Raw genomic sequence first — 16995 nt, 5'->3', positions numbered from 1 at the left:
GAGCAAGAGCTCCCAGTACAAAACTGGGGCCACAAAGCTCATGTGACCATGGGACACACAAAGGGAGATTTCTGAGTAGGAGAGAGGCGGTTCCTGCTCTGGTGCCAGCACTGGTTGAATACTCTGCCTGGGTCTGGCGTCCACAACTCAAGCCAGGGGCTGATTGCTTGGAGAGGACTCACACAGCAGCCATGAGAATCCTGGCAGTGGAAATCCTGCCTTATAATGATACACAGAAAGAGCTCAAGCTCTACAGACCTGTGCTATGAGACTGAGACTTTCAGAGACCTCTGCAGAGTTTGTGGCTCCAGTTCCGATTCATTCCAGTGCAAACTTGGTGCACCTGTCCCTCGGGCAGGGTTGAAAATATCAGCCTGACAGTGTGGCAGACATTTTGGGGATTGTCGAAGCATTTCTATGACAGACAGAGCTCCAGGGAGATACATAGGGCTGTATTGGGATGGGTGAAGGGAGAGACACAAAAGCCACTGATGGGCCATGCCAATGTATTTATAGGTGAGTTTGCAAACATCAACCGGCAGGCCTCTGACCCCCTCTCAGTTTTCTCAGAGCTGCTTTCACCTCCTTGTTGCGCAGCGTGTTGATGGCCGGGTTCACCATGGGCGTGACCACATTACCAAAAATGTTCACAGGGGTCACCAGCACTTTGCTCATCTCTGGGGGAAAGAAGATCAAAGTGCAGGGCCCAAAAAATATGGTGACCACAGCCAGATGGGAGGCACAAGTGGAGGCTGCTTTGCGGCGCCCTTCACCTGAATTCATCTTCAGGATGCAGGAGATGATCTGTGTGTAGGACATAAGGATGAGGAGGAAGCAGCTCATGGGCACCACCCCAATATTGGTGAAGGTTACAGTCTCCAAGATGTACGTGTCCACGCAGGCCAGCTTGGCCACGGGGAAGATGTCACAGAGGAAATAGTCCACCACATTGGACCCGCAGTAGGGCAGCGTGAAGGTCAGGCTGGTGACGATGGTGGCGTGGAAGGAGCTGGCAATCCAGCTGCTGGCAGTCAGGAGGGTGCACACCCTGCGGTTCATGATGAGCAGGTAGCGCAGCGGGTGGCAGATGGCCACGTACCGATCAAAGGCCATGACTGTGAGAAGCAAACTTTCGGTGCTGCCCAGGAAGTGGAAGAAGAAGATCTGGGCCATGCACCCGCCCAGCGAGATGGTTCTACTGTTGGCCCAGAGGTTGTCCAGCAATTTGGGGATGCTCATGGAAGAGATGCCAATGTCCAGCACAGCAACATTGCAGAGGAAGAAGTACATGGGGGTGTGCAGGCGGCGGTCGGCGAGGACGGCTGAGAAGATGAGCAGGTGTGACGTAGTGGGGGTACTTGCTGGGCTGTGGTGACCCCTGCTGTCTGGAGCAAGACCCAGCAGGGAAAATCTCGCTAGGCAGAGATAAGGCCAAACTTGTCGAACCAGTGGCCAGACACCCCCCATGGAGAGGAACAAAGGAAGGTGAATGCTGCCCTGGACTGGGGGGCAGGGCTGCAAGGGAATTTAGTTGTTACTGTGGGAGAGCATGGAGGAGACAGCCTAGGGAGAGGAGCTGGAGTTTAGGGGCCCAGTCTCCCCCCAACTCAAGGGGGCCTGAGGCATCCTAGCCCAGTTCTGTGACCAGACTACATCTGTGCTATGCTGTATCCTGGAGAGGCAATAAACTTCCTCTATTCCACCGGCTGGTGCAGTCTGTTTGTGCCATCTCGGGGTGCAGGAGACGGGGAACCCCCAACACGCCGTCACACTGGTGTCAGAAGTGGGATGCACTGCACCCCGTGGATGGAGCTCCCAGCGGTGAGCGACATAGACGGGTTCCTCAGCTCCTTTGAGAGGGCCTGTGGGCTGCAACAGGTCCCCCCAGCTGACTGGCTGCAGGAGCTCGTCCCCGCACTGAACCAGGAGGCGGCCGGAGTGCTCAGTCAGCTGGAGGACCTACAGCCAGGGGATTACAACCGAGTCAAGGAGGCCCTGCTGCACAAGTTCGGGCTGACCCCCGAGATGTACAGGAAGAAGTTCCGGGGGGTACAGAAAGGGCCACGGGAGACCTATGTGGACCTGGCCTCCCGCCTGGCGCAATACTGCCGCAAGTGGGTCTCGGGAGTCGGAGCCCAGACCGCAGAGAAGCTGCTCAAGCTGGTCATGATGGAGCAGTTCTATGAAGCGTGCCCACCCAAACTGAGGCTGTGGCTCAAGGACCGGAGACCAGAGAACCCCCAGGAGGCCGGGAGACTGGCGGATGAGTTCACGGAGAGCCGGTCCGGGGGTGAACGGGAGTCCCGGAGAGAAAGAGAATCGCGCAGAGACCGGTTCTCGGCGGAGCAACGGAGAGAGACACCTCCGAGGCGAGCCCCAGGGACCAGGACCAGTCGTCGATACCCCAGAAAACCAGCCAGGGCCCGGGCAGAGCCGACCCGAATGGGCCCACAGAACCTAACTTGCCATCGCTGTGGGCAACGAGGCCACAAGAGGGCTCAATGCACCAGGCGCAAGAACAGGTCCCATGACCTGGGACGTTCCAGGGTTAACTGGCTGGGGCGGGAGGAAGGGCAGGCTGCCCCAGTGGCAGGGGCTGGCCGGCAAACCTCAGCTCAGAGAGAGGGGAAGGATGCTCAGTGCACCTCCCCTGGGAGGTCTGACCCTCGGGAGACAGATTTATCCGTGCACCGGGTGGGGGCGGGGCGGCCCCTACGGAGGGACTGCCTCGTACCCCTGGAGGTGGATGGCAGGAAGGTGACGGGTTTCTGGGACACGGGGGCGGAGGTGACGCTGGCCCGGCCCGACATAGTGGCCCCAGACCATATGCTACCCGACACTCAGCTGACTCTGAGGGGCATAGGCGGCACCCCCTTTGAGGTACCTGTAGCCAGGGTGCATCTGAAATGGGAGGCCAAGGAGGGCCCCAAGGAAGTGGGGGTGCACCCGCACTTGCCCACCGACGTGCTAATGGGGAGTGACCTAGAGGAGTGGCCAGACGGACCCCACAGGACGCTGGTCACCACCCGTAGCCAGAGCAAGCGAGGGGCTTGCGGCCCGGAACTCGAGGAGGTTCCCCAACAGGGGGCCCAGGGCCCCGTCCCAGCAGACCTAGAGTTGGACCTAGGCAGTGGGGGGAACCACGGCCCTGTCCCAGCCCCAGCCGCTGAATTCCAGGCGGAGGTGCGAGCGGATCCCTCCTTGCAGGCCCTGAGGGACCGGGCTGACCTGGGTGCCGCTCAACCCCTAGGAGGAGATTGCCAGGAGAAGTTCCGGTGGGAGAGGGGATTTCTGTACCGGGAATGGCTTTCCCCCGGGACGGTAGGCAAGTGGGGGCTCCAGCGGCAGCTGGTGGTTCCCCAAAGGTATCGCCGCAAGCTGCTACACCTGGCCCATGACATCCCGTTCTCGGGACACCAGGGGATCCGGCGCACGCGGCTGAGGCTGCTCCAAAACTTCTATTGGCCGGGGATGTTTGCAGCTGTCCAGCGGTACTGCCGGTCCTGCGACTCCTGCCAACGAGTGGGGAAGGCCCAAGACAGGAAGAAAGCTGCATTGAGACCCCTGCCCATCATAGAGGAGCCTTTCCAGAAGGTGGCGATGGATATTGTGGGGCCCTTCAACAGAGCGACCCGGACAGGGAAGAAATACATCCTGGTGGTGGTGGACTTTGCCACCCGCTACCCCGAGGCCGTGGCCCTGCCCTCCATCGAGGCAGACACGGTGGCAGACGCACTGCTGACCATTTTCAGCAGGGTGGGGTTTCCCCAGGAGGTTCTCACGGACCAGGGATCCAACTTCATGTCGGCCCTGCTCCAGTGCTTGTGGGAGAAGAGTGGGGTGCAACACACCTGGGCCTCGGCGTATCACCCCCAGACCAACGGGTTGGTGGAGAGGTTCAATGGGACTCTGAAGCAGATGCTACGGACCTTTATGCACAAACACCCGCAGGACTGGGACAAGTACCTACCCCACCTGCTGTTTGCGTACAGGGAAGTGCCCCAGGAGTCCACGGGGTTCTCGCCGTTCGAGCTGTTATATGGGAGGCGAGTGAGGGGCCCCCTGGACTTATTGAAAGACGAGTGGGAGGGGAAGGTCTCCCCGGAGGGTGAGCCGGTCGTGGAATACGTCCTGACATTCCGGGAAAGACTTGCCGAGCTCATGGGCCTGGCCAGAGAGAACCTGAGCAGGGCCCAGAGGAAGCAGAAGGTCTGGTACGACCGCAATGCACGGGCCCGCGCCTACGCTACCGGGGACCAGGTGATGGTCCTGATCCCCGTGCGGAAGAACAAGCTGCAAGCCGCCTGGGACGGCCCCTTCAAGGTGGTTAAGCAGCTGAACGAGGTGAACTACGTGGTGGAGCTGACGGGCCGGACGCGCGGCCAGCGGGTATATCATGTTAACATGATGAAGCCGTACTGGGACAGGGAGAACTTGGTGCTGGCCGTGTGTAAGCCCTGGGAGGAGCAGGGGGAGGATCCCCTGGTGGGCCTGTTCCCTGGGACCGGAGAGGACTCTTCGCTGGAGTCAATTTCCCTCTCGGACCAGCTCACCCCGGCCCAGCAGGCCGAGATCCGGGAGGTGCTGCGCTCCCACCAGCAGCTGTTCTCCAACAAGCCGGGTCTTACCAACCTGGCTGTCCACCGGGTGCAGACGGGCACTCACCCCCCGGTGCGCTGCTCCCCATTCAGAGTCACAGGGAAAACAGCCCAGGACCTGGAGAGAGAGGTCCAGGACATGTTGGCCCTGGGGGTGATCCAGCCGTCCTCCAGCCCCTGGGCCTCTCCCGTGGTGCTGGTTCCCAAGAAGGACGGGTCGATCCGGTTCTGCGTGGACTACCGGAAGCTCAACGCCATCACGGTGTCCGACGCCTACCCGATGCCAAGGCCCGACGAGCTCCTGGACAAGCTGGGGGGAGCTCGCTATCTCACCACCCTGGACCTCACCAAGGGCTACTGGCAGGTGCCGCTAGACCAGGAGGCCAGACTGAAATCGGCTTTCATCACGCCGCTGGGGCTCTATGAGTTCCTGGTCCTACCCTTTGGCCTCAAAGGGGCGCCGGCCACCTTCCAGCGCCTGGTGGACCAGCTGCTGAGGGGAATGGAGAACTGTGCCCTAGCGTACATCGATGACATCTGCGTCTTCAGCCAGTCGTGGGAGGACCATGTGGCCCAGGTCAGCCAGGTACTGGATCGGCTGAGGGAGGCTGGGCTGACCGTAAAGGCTGGGAAGTGCAAGGTTGGAATGGCCGAAGTGTCCTACCTGGGCCATAAGGTGGGGAGCGGCTGCTTGAAGCCAGAGCCGGCCAAAGTGGAGGCCATCCGGGACTGGCCTGTGCCCCAGACCAAGAAGCAGGTCCAGGCTTTCATTGGGATGGCGGGGTACTACCGGAGGTTTGTGCCCAACTTCAGCTCCATCGCTGCCCCGATCACAGAGCTGTGCAGGAAGGGGAGGCCCGACAGGGTGGTCTGGACGGAGCAGTGCCAGAGGGCTCTCTGTGCCCTGAAGGGAGCCCTGGCCAAGGCCCCAGTGTTGGTAAACCCAGACTTCGACAAGCCCTTTATCGTGTTTACGGACGCCTCGGACACTGGGCTGGGGGCGGTGCTGATGCAGGCGGACGAGAAAGGGGAACGTCACCCCATCGTGTACCTGAGCAGGAAGCTGCTGCCCCGGGAGCGGAGCTACGCGACCGTAGAGAGGGAATGCCTGGCCATGGTGTGGGCCCTGCAAAAGCTGCAGCCGTACCTGTTTGGCCGGCGTTTCACGGTGTTCACCGACCACTGCCCCCTGACCTGGCTGCACCAGATGAAAGGGACGAACGCCAAGCTGCTGCGGTGGAGCCTGCTCCTGCAGGACTACGACATGGAAGTGATCCACGTCAAGGGGAGCGCCAACATCATCGCCGACGCGCTGTCCCGTAGCGAGGGGCCCGAACTTCCCCAGGTCACGAGCGGAGTGACCCTGCTCAGTTCGCTCTCGGAGGGGGGAGAACTGTGACGTAGTGGGGGTACTTGCTGGGCTGTGGTGACCCCTGCTGTCTGGAGCAAGACCCAGCAGGGAAAATCTCGCTAGGCAGAGATAAGGCCAAACTTGTCGAACCAGTGGCCAGACACCCCCCATGGAGAGGAACAAAGGAAGGTGAATGCTGCCCTGGACTGGGGGGCAGGGCTGCAAGGGAATTTAGTTGTTACTGTGGGAGAGCATGGAGGAGACAGCCTAGGGAGAGGAGCTGGAGTTTAGGGGCCCAGTCTCCCCCCAACTCAAGGGGGCCTGAGGCATCCTAGCCCAGTTCTGTGACCAGACTACATCTGTGCTATGCTGTATCCTGGAGAGGCAATAAACTTCCTCTATTCCACCGGCTGGTGCAGTCTGTTTGTGCCATCTCGGGGTGCAGGAGACGGGGAACCCCCAACACGCCGTCACAGCAGGTTGCCCAGCAGGGTGCAGAGGTAGAAGGCTAAGAAGGTGAAGAAGAGGATGGTCTGGAGGCCATCGGTGTTGGGGATCCCTAAGAGGATGAAATGAGTCACCTGGGTGTGATTCACCAGCCCCATTTGGATCTCATTCCTGGGGCAAAGGGAGAGAAATGCAGCCAGTGAGTTAGAGAAACAAGAAGACCTGTCATATCCTACCTACAATACTCCCCTTCCATCCACAACCCCCAGGAATCGCTTTCCTTGTCTTTGTAATGCCAGTTGGGGGCCTGGCCTCACTGTGCCATTGCTGAGCATGGTGAGAGAACGTGCCTGCCATGGATATCGGGGAGTCAACACAGACCAGACAAAGGAGATCATCCGATTCTTTGAGAATCTCTTCTGGTCTGCTCTGCGCAGGCTTCTTCTCTCCTTGTGCAATGACAATTTCTTCAGGCATTTTCTCTCTAAGCCTCTTCACCACAGTAACACGGAGCCTTCTGTTTGTGGCTAACCTTTGGGGAGGGGTTCTCTCTCACCCTCTCTTCAGAAACTAGAAGACAGTGACACTTTACGGTGCATTTACACAGCACTCTAAACTCAAAACAAGACATGCAAATAGCTTATTTTGAAATTTGGCTCATTTAAACAATGCCAGATTTCAAAACAACATCCTATTTTGACACATCCCTTAAGGAATTCTGAAGTAGTGCACCCATTATTTTGAAAAATATTTTGAAAAAATGGGTGGCTTCTTCAGATGTGGGGTTGCTCTTTTGGGATACCTCTGGTATCCCCAAATAGTCATGCAGTGTGGACATACCTGGATTTTGGGGATAAAAATCACTTTTTCAAATGCCTGGTGTCCAGAACAAATAAATGATGGTCATATAAATACCAGCCTGCACTGGAAACCTTGCGACCTCTCTCCTTACCTACATGCCTCTAGCTTCCATCCAGGACACACCATAAGACCCTTTGTCTACAGCCAAGCCCTAAAGTACAACGGCATCTTCTCCAATCCAATCTGTTTGACAATGAAAACACCCACACGGGCTGCATGTGTTTGATGAAGTGGTTTTTGCCTCAAAAGCTTATTCCCAAATAAATCGGCCGGACTTCAAGGTGCCTCAGGGCTCCTCATTTTTGCAGACACAGAGCAACAGAGCTGCCCCTCTGGGACCTCCCTGCAGAGGGCTGGCCCTGGTGCGCAGCGGAGGGATTGTTTAGGCCAGTGGTCACTAGCCAGTAGATTGGGATCTAGTTGTAGATCTTGGAGCCTCTGACAGGGGATCCTGACTGATTTGGCCCAGAGACTATCAAGTGCTGGCACTTCAGCTGCCCCTCCCCCCACTGCTGCGCATCTCCTGCCCTTTGCCTTGGAGCTGCCTCCTCCCACAACCGGGAGCCTCCTGCTCACTGTGCAGGGCAGGGGAGGGAGAGGAGGGCGCTGATGTCACGGTGCCCTGTCTCCCACCCTGTATCCGATCTCCACAGTGCAGGGCGGGGGGCACAACAGGACTTGGAAGGGAGTTTGCTGACTGCTTTTGGGAGTGGTGCAGGGCTAGGGCAGGGGTGAGGCTGCCTTAGACCCACTGCACCACCACCCGGAAGCCACCTGAGGTAAGTGGTGCCCAGTCAGAGCCCACATCCTGTAGGCCTACCCGAGTCGTGAACCACCCCCCTGCACCCTAAGTCCCTGCTCTAGCCCCGAGCACCCCTGCATCCAAACACCCTCCCAGAGCCTGCACCTAGAACCCCTCTGACACCCCAACTGCCTGCCCCAAACTCAGCTCAGAGCCCCTCTCATGCTCCAAATCCCTTAATCCAAGACTAGAGCCTGCACCCCAACCCTCTGCCCCAGACTGGTGCAAGTGAGGGAGGATGGGGAAGGGATGGAGTGAGCAGGGATGTGGCCTCAGAGATGCAAAGTGATGAATGTGGGAAAGACGGGAGTCGTGGGGCTATTTTGGGGTTGGAGGGAGAAGGAAAAGGGGGCAGCCCAGCCAGGGGGGCTGGATCCAGGGCTGCTGAGAGAGACGCTAAGTTAATGTGGTTCCCGTCATACACAGGTTCTCAGTTTGGTTCAGTATGTCTCAGCCCTCTCCCCCCACCCTCACTATAGACATTGTTCCAGGCACCACCACCCCCGCTCCAGCTTCTCATCTGCTTGGCTGCGCTCGGCAGGCTGGGCTGTGCAGATGTCACCCCGGATGGGAATTTTACAGTGAGATTTGAGGGGCGAGGGTGAAGTGTCTGGTGGCGTTTCGCAGGGAGATTCCCCAGGCGGGAGGGCAGGGCTGTGGGGCAGAGGCTGGTGGTGGGGTTATGGCCGACGAGGAGAGAGAGATCAGTGACACAGAGAAGCAGCCCAGAGGCAGGCGCTGCCCAGACGGGGCCAGGGGACTGGGTGGATGGTTCTCTACAGGACACCCCTGGCTGACAAGCCCTGGGGATGTGGCCGGGCCAGGCCACAGACAGGTGGAGACTGAGGGCAGCGCGAGTGGATCGGTACCAAAGCAAGAGCCTTACACTGGCTGCATGGGCAGAGGCAGCTCCAGCTTACTGGGATTCTTCCCTTCTGCTCCGGCCGGGACTCCTGTGGCCCAATCCCGTGTCCTTCCCATCCCTGCCCAGCGTCCCTCTGCCACAGCAGCTGGGACCCACCCAGGACCCACCCTAATCCACTGCCAACCTGGCCAGGGCTGCCCCTGAGTCTCGCCCCGTGCTGCTTCCGAGCCCAAAGCTTCCTACAGTCTCCTGGCTCTGCCTGGGCCTTAAATCCCCTCTGGGGCCCTCGGGACCAGCCTTGAACCCCACTGGGCTCCTGGCTGAGCCCTCGGCAGAGTCGCTAAGTAACAGAGTTTTGGCCTCGCTTTGGAGATGCCCAGACACCCCCGGGACCAGACACTCAGACCGGTAACTACTGTCCGGGCATGGAGCCAGCAGGGCCCGATCCCCAGCTCCACCCGGCCTGGATTCTGCTGTCGGCCCCCTGGCCTGACTCCTGGGGGCCCCGTTGGGTTCACCGGGGCTGTTTCTGCCCACCCTGCACATGGGTGTGAGTCAGGAGAAACACCATTGGGACTGAAGGAGCCGTGTAATTTTCCAGCAGAGGACGAAGCCATGAGATGCCTGTTCTACACCCTGCACTGTTGGGGGGGTTGGGACATTGATGCTCGTCTGTGCTCTGCCCTCCTGTGGCACAAGCCAGAGAATCCCCTCATGGGGTGAAATAGCAGGGAGCTGGGCCAGAGGTTGGGCTGGAGACTTCTGAGTCCATCCGAGCTTTCCCCTGGGTGTGTGTCCGCCTGTTCCCCGGCCCCTCTCTGTGCGCACAGGGATGGTGGTCGTGTAGTGGAGTGCGGACGGGTGGGGGTGACATCCCCCGCTGTGCAGGTGGAGACACCAACCATCCCGTACAACATTGCTCAGCCCTTGTGGCAGGACAGCAGAGATGCTGAATAGTGTAAAGAACTGAGCCATTTTGGGCAGGACAGCCGCCCCTCCCCCAACCTCCCCCACCAGACCCTGACACTCTTGTTCTGAGCAGACACAGAGCGAGCCAGACCGGCCTTGCAGAGCTTGCTGTGTAAGTGACCCATCGGGGGAAGGGTTCTTCACCTCCACCCCATCTTCACTGGGAGAGACGTCGCTCCGCAACTTCCCAGGACATGGGCGGGTTCTGTTCCCCTCCCCTTTGCACCGCCAGGATCCAGGAGCAAGGGCCCTTAGCGTGTTATGACTGATTGGACTCAAGGACACCTGCTCCCCCCCTAGCCAGGGCAGTGGGGTGGGCACAGGCCTCGCCAGACACCTGCACTGTGCACCTGCGCCCTGGGGTTGGGTCCATGGGGGGACGCCCTGCAATGGAGACAAACCCGCAGACACCGCACAGAGGGGTGGGAGCGGGACAGGCCCCTACAGTCGGGGTTCCAGCAGTGAGCTCATCCAGCCATTTGCTGGTGTCCCAGCCCTGCAAGTCTAATAAGGCCCCCAGGGATTCCACTAATCAGTCTCATTCCCCGCCCTTCCCTGGTGGGCACCTCGCCTGGGAGCTGGGATGCGGGGCAGACGTGGTGATTAATCTCTGTCGATGTGTTATCCCCAGCCCCGGCCTAGCACCCCATGGGGTGAAAGGGGCCTTGGGATTAATTAAAACGTTGGCATTGCTAATGAGTCCCCTGGCTGGAACTCACTGCGCTGGGTACCAGGCCCAGACGTGACTCTCGGCTGGCAGCAGTCGTTGGTATGACTGTCAGAGCTGGACTGAACTGGATGATTTGCGTCATTAATGATTTAGAGCAGGGTTCTTAACCTGGGGTGCAGCGCCCCCTGGGGGTAGGACACTGATGGCGCGTGCAGCCCCGTAACAAGCAGCCGGTAGAGTAGAGAGGAGGGTTTATTGCTTCTCCAGGACACAGCACAGCACAGACCTAATGTGGTTACAGGAGTCAGGGCCAGGATGCCTCAGACCCTTTGCGTAGGAAATCCATCCCCCTCCCCTCTCCTCCCCCCGCCCTTAAATCCTCTGCCCTCTGCTCAGGCTGTTCCCCGCAGGTTTCCCAGCCAGCAACTTTCTGGCTCCCAGACCCTGCCCCCGAACCAGGTGTTCGTCTCTGCCTCCCTCCCCCTGGGAAGAGCCTTGTTCTCTGGTTAGGCTGGGCCTAGGAGTCTGGGCTAATACACGTGTGGGTGAGTCATTGGGAATCACACAGCACAGCGCAGGGGGACACCGGGTTACAGAGCAGACAGCCCCCACTCCCTCACAGAGACATGCCAGATTTGTGTGATGTATTTTAGTTTTAAAGAACTGACCTACTTTAAATCTAGGATAAGGGGTGCAGGGTGCAGTAAGGTTAAGAACCACTGATTTAGAGAATGGCAGAGAGAGGGCGCTGATAAAGCCTGCAGAGGAGATCAGAGGGGAGGGGTCGCGAGTGCTTTGGAGCAGAGGACTGTACTTCAGAACGAACAATGGTCAGAAGTAAAGAGGATGAAAATCAATAAGGACAAAGGCAAAGTGCGGCCCTTAGGAGGGAACCATCCAGCCCCCACACAGAAGGGAAATGTTCCCGAGGCAGGGGCGCTGCCCAGGGGGCCCCTAGTGACCCGTCAGTCAAACAGAAGCCGACAGCCTGTCACTGTTACCCACAGAGCAAACATTTCTCAGGAGTGCTGTGAGCGAGACAGGAGCAGTCAGTGATTATTTCGCTCCACTCTGCGCTGACCAGGCCTCACCGGGAGCGTTGTGTCCAGTTCCGGGCACCACATGTCGGGATCGCTGTGGATAAAATAGAAAAAGTCCGGAGAAGAGCAACACAGATGATCAGAAGTCTAGAAAACAGGACCCGATGTTGCCTCTTCTCCCCATGCCCCAGCCCCTCCCCTTTTACCTAGGCAGGGCCGGGCTCTGGTGCCCAACACCAGCCTCCCACCCCACCCCCTGCAGCCCGGGCTGCTTCCCTGCCCTCCGATCCCCGGAGAACCTCGATGGGAGCGACCCTGCATCACAATTCTGGTTTTTAGTTTCTTTGCCCAGCACATTCTGGAGCTGCCCCTGCTCCAGGGATGTTTCAATGGGGTTGGGTCACACCCTGCGGTATGAAGGGGCGTGTCTCTGTGCCACCCGCCCGGCAGCCCTCCCTGGCCACTGGGTTCCCCTCTAGTCCATCCCCATTGCGTGAAACCGTCGGTCCCATCCCGGCCCCAGTCCAGAGCCCGGAGCATGGCGCCTCTTCTGTCCCCTCAGCCACCTCTTGTCATTATAGCTGAGCTGAGCGCCCGGCCTCTCTGGGGTAAAAAGGGGACACCTGCTCCCCAGGGAACATCGCCATGTGCTGAGCGCTCATCCCCCGCCACCCCCTTTACTCGCCCTGGGGAACCCGCATGCAAATCCCTGCCCGGGGCTGCCTAGTTAAATACCAGCCCCTGGTTCTAGGAGCCTCAGTCTCTGTCCAGACACAGACCTGCCCGGCCCTGCCCGCTGGGGAGTTTCCCTCAGTTCCTGAGACCTAGAATGGAACCTCTGCTGCTTCTCCTGGCCCTGCTCGCCGCCCCCGGCTGTGAGTGTCCGTGGGGCAGAGAGGAACTAGGAACAGAGCCCTGGATTGGTTCGGGAGTTAATATTGTCTTGGCTTGTTTTCTGCTTTCCCAGGTGCCCTCGCTCAGGTGCAGCTGGTCCAGTCAGGCCCCGGGGTGGTGAAGCCCGGAGAGACCCTCACCCTGAGCTGCGCTGTCTCTGGAGATACTGTGGATAGTGGCGCTGGTTGGAGCTGGATCAGGCAGCCTGCAGGGAAGGGGCTGGAGTGGATGGGGTGGGTGTACTATGACAGTGACAACGAGGACTGGGAAACACAATATGCCCCGTCTCTCCAAGCCCGAGTCACCATCTCTGCAGACACCGCCAAGAACCAGTTCTCGCTGCAGCTCCGCTCGCTGACAGCTGCAGACACCGCCACCTATTACTGCGCCGGAGACACAGTGACACGGCGCCCAGCGGGACTCGTACAAAAAGGGGAAGCGGCTTCTAAGCAGCGCAGGGAGCCAGAGAGAACGGACAGAGCCGCGAAACCCCCATTAAAATGCACGGGAATGGACGGGAAATGCAAGGCTGGCGGGATGGGCCGTGGGAGGGGAGCGAGGAACGGGGGGGGGGGGAAATTCTCACACAGATTTGGGGCGAGGGGACGCCCCCAGGAGGAGGCTCAGGAGCGTTAGTGACACGCACCAGCCCCTGCCCAGGGAAACCGAACAGCCGCTCTCCTAAGGGCTTTCCAGGCAGCGACACGGGGCGGAGCCGGGGTACCCACGGGAAGGGGATTTCCCAGCGCCCGGAGACCTACTAAGGCTGCGGATCCTTGGGGGGATTCCCGTTCTCCCCCTGTGCAGACTCAGCTCCCACCCTGGCCCCTTTTCCATTCACTCTGGGCAACCCACATGCAAATCCCCGCCCGGCGGGTTCCCCTTTTAATACCAGCCCCTGCTTCCAGGAGCCTCAATATCCCCCCTAGACACAGACCTGCCCGGGCCTGGCTGCTGGGCTCAGTTTGCACCTTCACTGAGGAGGAACCTGCTGCTGATTTTCGTCTTCCTCGTGGAGCCTCCTTCAACTCCGATGCTTTTGGGGATCTGGAGGGGTCGCTGCTGCACTGGCTGCAGAACAGGAGCTGTTCTAGGCAGCCTAAGGCAACGAGGTGCCCTTATCTCAATGGAATTCAATGGCAGTTGGGTGCTTCCCTCCCTTAGGCCCTTTTTGGGCCTTTTTTTTTTTTACCGGTGCTTATCCCTTTATTCGCAGGTGCCCGGTCCCAGGTGCAGCTGGTGGAGTCCGGAGGGGATGTGAAGAAGCCCGGAGACTCTCTGCGCCTCTCCTGCAAAGCCTCCGGCTTCACCTTCAGCAGCTACTGGATGAGCTGGGTCCGTCAGGCTCCAGGGAAGGGGCTGGAGTGGGTCGGGGAAATACACCCAAGTTCATCTTCCATCAACTACGCCCAGGTCTTCAAGGGCCGATTCACCATCTCCAGGGACAATCCCAACAACCTGCTGCACCTGCAAATGACCGGCCTGAAGCCCGAGGACACCGCCCGCTATTACTGTGCGAGAGACACAGTGACACGAACCCTGCGGCTGCTCGTGCACAAACCAGAGCTGCGGAACTTCCCGCGTCTGCCGCACGGGGGCAGCAGAGACACGCGCAGAACAGCCCTGTCGGGGGCTCGCGGGAGCAAAGGCCAGGCAGGATACAACATTCTGACATCACTGATTAACTCTTTCATGTCCTGACTCCATTGCCTGGCCCAGCGCTGCCACCTCCCGCAAACGGCTCCTCTCAGTGAAGCTAAAGGGATCCCAGGGAGCGAAGCCAGGAGCGATGGGCCCAGTCTCCCTCTGTCCGCACCTGCCAGACAATGTTTCTCTCTGTCCCTGCACAGGGCAGTGGGGCGGGTCCGTGCTGGACCGGGGATTCATTCCCAGCCACCTGCCAGCGCCAGGGGTGTCCAGTGCTTAAGGACCCTGTGAGCCCCACCCCCGGCACAGCCCCCTCCCTGCTCATGGGCCGGCGCTGCAGAGCTGAGAATCGCTCCAGCTAGTGAATATTTATATTTCCAAAGGGGCAACCACATAGATTGGTTCCTTCTTTTAAACAACAAGCGAATCATGTGTCCCATTATGGGACAGAAGGGGCCAGGAGCCGAGAATCTCCCGTCAGCCAGTCACGCGAACACAAACTGGCGCTGAAGTCCAGTCCCTGGGATTCTGCTCCTTCAGGGAATCTTGTGGTTACTGTCGTGCGTCCCTTCTGCATACACAGGGGATCCTGCCGCACATAGCAGGGCCCAGCGCACCTGCCCAGCAAGGGACACTCGAACTCTGTTCTGGAGCCGTGAGAGAAAAGAAACCAGCGCCGATAGTCTCCCTCCCAAGCCGAGGCAGAGACGCCTCGCCTCCCAGTCCCACCGGGATCAGAGTTCCCCAGGTGGGGAATCAGCCTCGGAACCGTGTCCCCGCCAGGCCCTCTGCTCCGTGTTTTTGTCCCGCTGCCGGTACGGGAAGGGAAACGCCCCGGGAGCTTCCAGCCTCGCCATCTCGCTCCTGCAGCTGGGCTGCTCTTTCCTCTCCGAACCGGGTCGTGTAAATCCGGGGCGTTCTGTAGTAGCTAGAGCTACTCCTAGAGCAGGGGTACCGCTCCGCGCACGGTACAGCCCGGATTGCTCTCTGCACGGGTCTCCGAGCTCCCGGCAGCTCACAAACAGACTCTCTCTCTCCTCTCCAGCTGGAACCGATACTTAGTAACTTTCCAGCCATTGTATTCCTCTCTCCATCAACCTCTCTGCTTCAGGCACATCAGTGGCGACCCTCGCCGTGCTGCCTGGCCCCCTTACAGCCTGTCACACGCTAACGCATCACACTTCTCCCAGCCTGCTAAGCCCCTGCTGCCATGCTGTGATTATATTTCTTCCTTAGGCCATTGGACGACTCCCATTGCCTCAGGGTCTGAGCCTCACGCTCTGGCCAAGGTATTGCTCCTCTCCGCCTCCTTGCTATTCCCATGTGGCCGAGAGGGGACTAAGGCCCGGCCAGACTAAGTGACTTGCTCAAGGTCGCACAGGACATCTGTGGCAGAGAAGGGGATGGCTCGGAGGCTTGGATGTTGCGGCACAAGCACCGCGCACCCTTTCCCCTCCTTTGTCTGCAACTGCCCGGGGTTCCGCCAATATTCTCTCGAGGGACTGTTAATTTCACCCTTTATGCTGAGGACAGAGCCAATCCCCTGTCCCCCACCCATGCTCTACCCCTTACGCTTCCCCTCCAGGAAGCCATGGATTGCAATGAAAGGTGCGCTGGGTTGAGGGCTCTCTGCAGAGGCACAAAACGCAGCAGTGCGAAAGGGGATATTGGCAGGTTCTGAGCGCTCACCCCCTGGGTTCCCTTACACCCGCCTAGGGCGTCCGCCCTTTCGGGGAGGGGGGGAAGGGGACATCTCCACGTACTGAGCGCTCATCCTCGCCCCGCCCCCTTTTGCTGTCCCTTATACCCACTGAGGGATCCCGCATGCAAATCCCTGCCTGGAGCTGCCTGTTAAATACAAACCCTTGAATCCGGGAGCCCCAGTGTCTGCCCGGCCAGAGAATTGCCTGGGCCTGCCCGCCGGGGAGTCTGAAATGGAAGTGGAGCCTCTGCTGCTTTTCCTTGCCCTGCTCGCCGCCCCCCGCTGTGAGTGTCTCTGCGGCAGCGAGGGGATTGAGGACACCCCGGTAGATCCCCCGGGTGGCTAATTCCCTGCTCGCCTTGTTTGCTTTTCCCCAGGTGTCCTGGCTCAGGTGCAGCTGGGCCAGGCCGGTTCTGCGGCGGTGAAGCCCGGAGAGACCCTCACGCTCACATGCACCATCTCGGGTCCCTCCAGTGACACCCTCTCCAGTTTTTGCTGCTGGTGGAATTGGATCCGGCAGGAGCCCGGGAAGGGGCTGGAATGGCTGGGAGAAGTATCCAGAGAAGGGACCACACACTACGCCCAGTCTCTCGAGGGCCGAGTCACCATCTCTGCAGACACCGCCAAGAACCAGTTCTCGCTGCAGCTCCGCTCGCTGACAGCTGCAGACACCGGCACCTATTACTGCGCCAGGAAGCGCGCCACAGTGACACGGAGCGCAGCGGGGCCCGTACAAAAAGGGGAAGCGGCCTCTGAACAGAGCAGCAAGGCCGGTTTCACAGGGAGTGTTGACTCTTCTTGCTGACACATGCGGCCCTGTTCGCAGAGAACGCGAGGCAGAGAAAGGAGGTGTCCATTCCAATGTAACCGCTGTTCCTGCTTCACACGTTCCCCTCTCTGACTCTCCCTCCGTCCTTCCATCCTTGTAGCAGGGAGAGGGAGAAAGACTCGCATAGGAAGAGCAAACCTACACAATATATATGGTTTTAAAAGTGAATTGAAGGAATTATTCTCTGCGCTGTCCCCTAACCAAGGCTAGCCCTTAGGATGCACAAATTCCATCAACATCTGCATATCTCCCACCTGTCACAGGATCCACAGGGACCGAGAGGTGCTGGGCGGCCCTAGGCTGGGCTGCAGCGTCCTTCC

The 16995-nt window shown here is 59.4% G+C and overlaps 3 protein-coding genes across 3 annotated transcripts in view; 1 reads left to right on the top strand and 2 right to left on the bottom strand.

Annotated features, from left to right (window-relative positions):
- The window catches only part of LOC149521034 (leukocyte immunoglobulin-like receptor subfamily A member 3), a 1043054-nt gene that overhangs the window by 821472 nt on the left and 204587 nt on the right, over window positions 1–16995 (bottom strand). The window lies entirely within an intron of this gene.
- The window catches only part of LOC149521036 (Fc receptor-like protein 5), a 238989-nt gene that overhangs the window by 46770 nt on the left and 175224 nt on the right, over window positions 1–16995 (top strand). The window lies entirely within an intron of this gene.
- Window positions 532–6554, bottom strand: LOC149521044 (putative olfactory receptor 10D4). The gene is made up of 2 exons (XM_089774127.1): window positions 6424–6554; window positions 532–1357 (listed from the first exon to the last, which is right to left on the bottom strand). The coding sequence occupies exons 1-2, from the start codon at window positions 6552–6554 to the stop codon at window positions 532–534; spliced, it is 957 nt and encodes a 318-aa protein (XP_089630253.1).

Source organism: Pelodiscus sinensis, chromosome 30 (genome assembly GCF_052426305.1).
Source record: "Pelodiscus sinensis isolate ZL-2025 chromosome 30, ASM5242630v1, whole genome shotgun sequence".
NCBI lineage: Eukaryota > Metazoa > Chordata > Testudines > Trionychidae > Pelodiscus > Pelodiscus sinensis.
The sequence above is the reverse complement of the archived record's forward strand: the minus strand, read 5'-3'. Positions and strand labels throughout refer to the sequence as shown.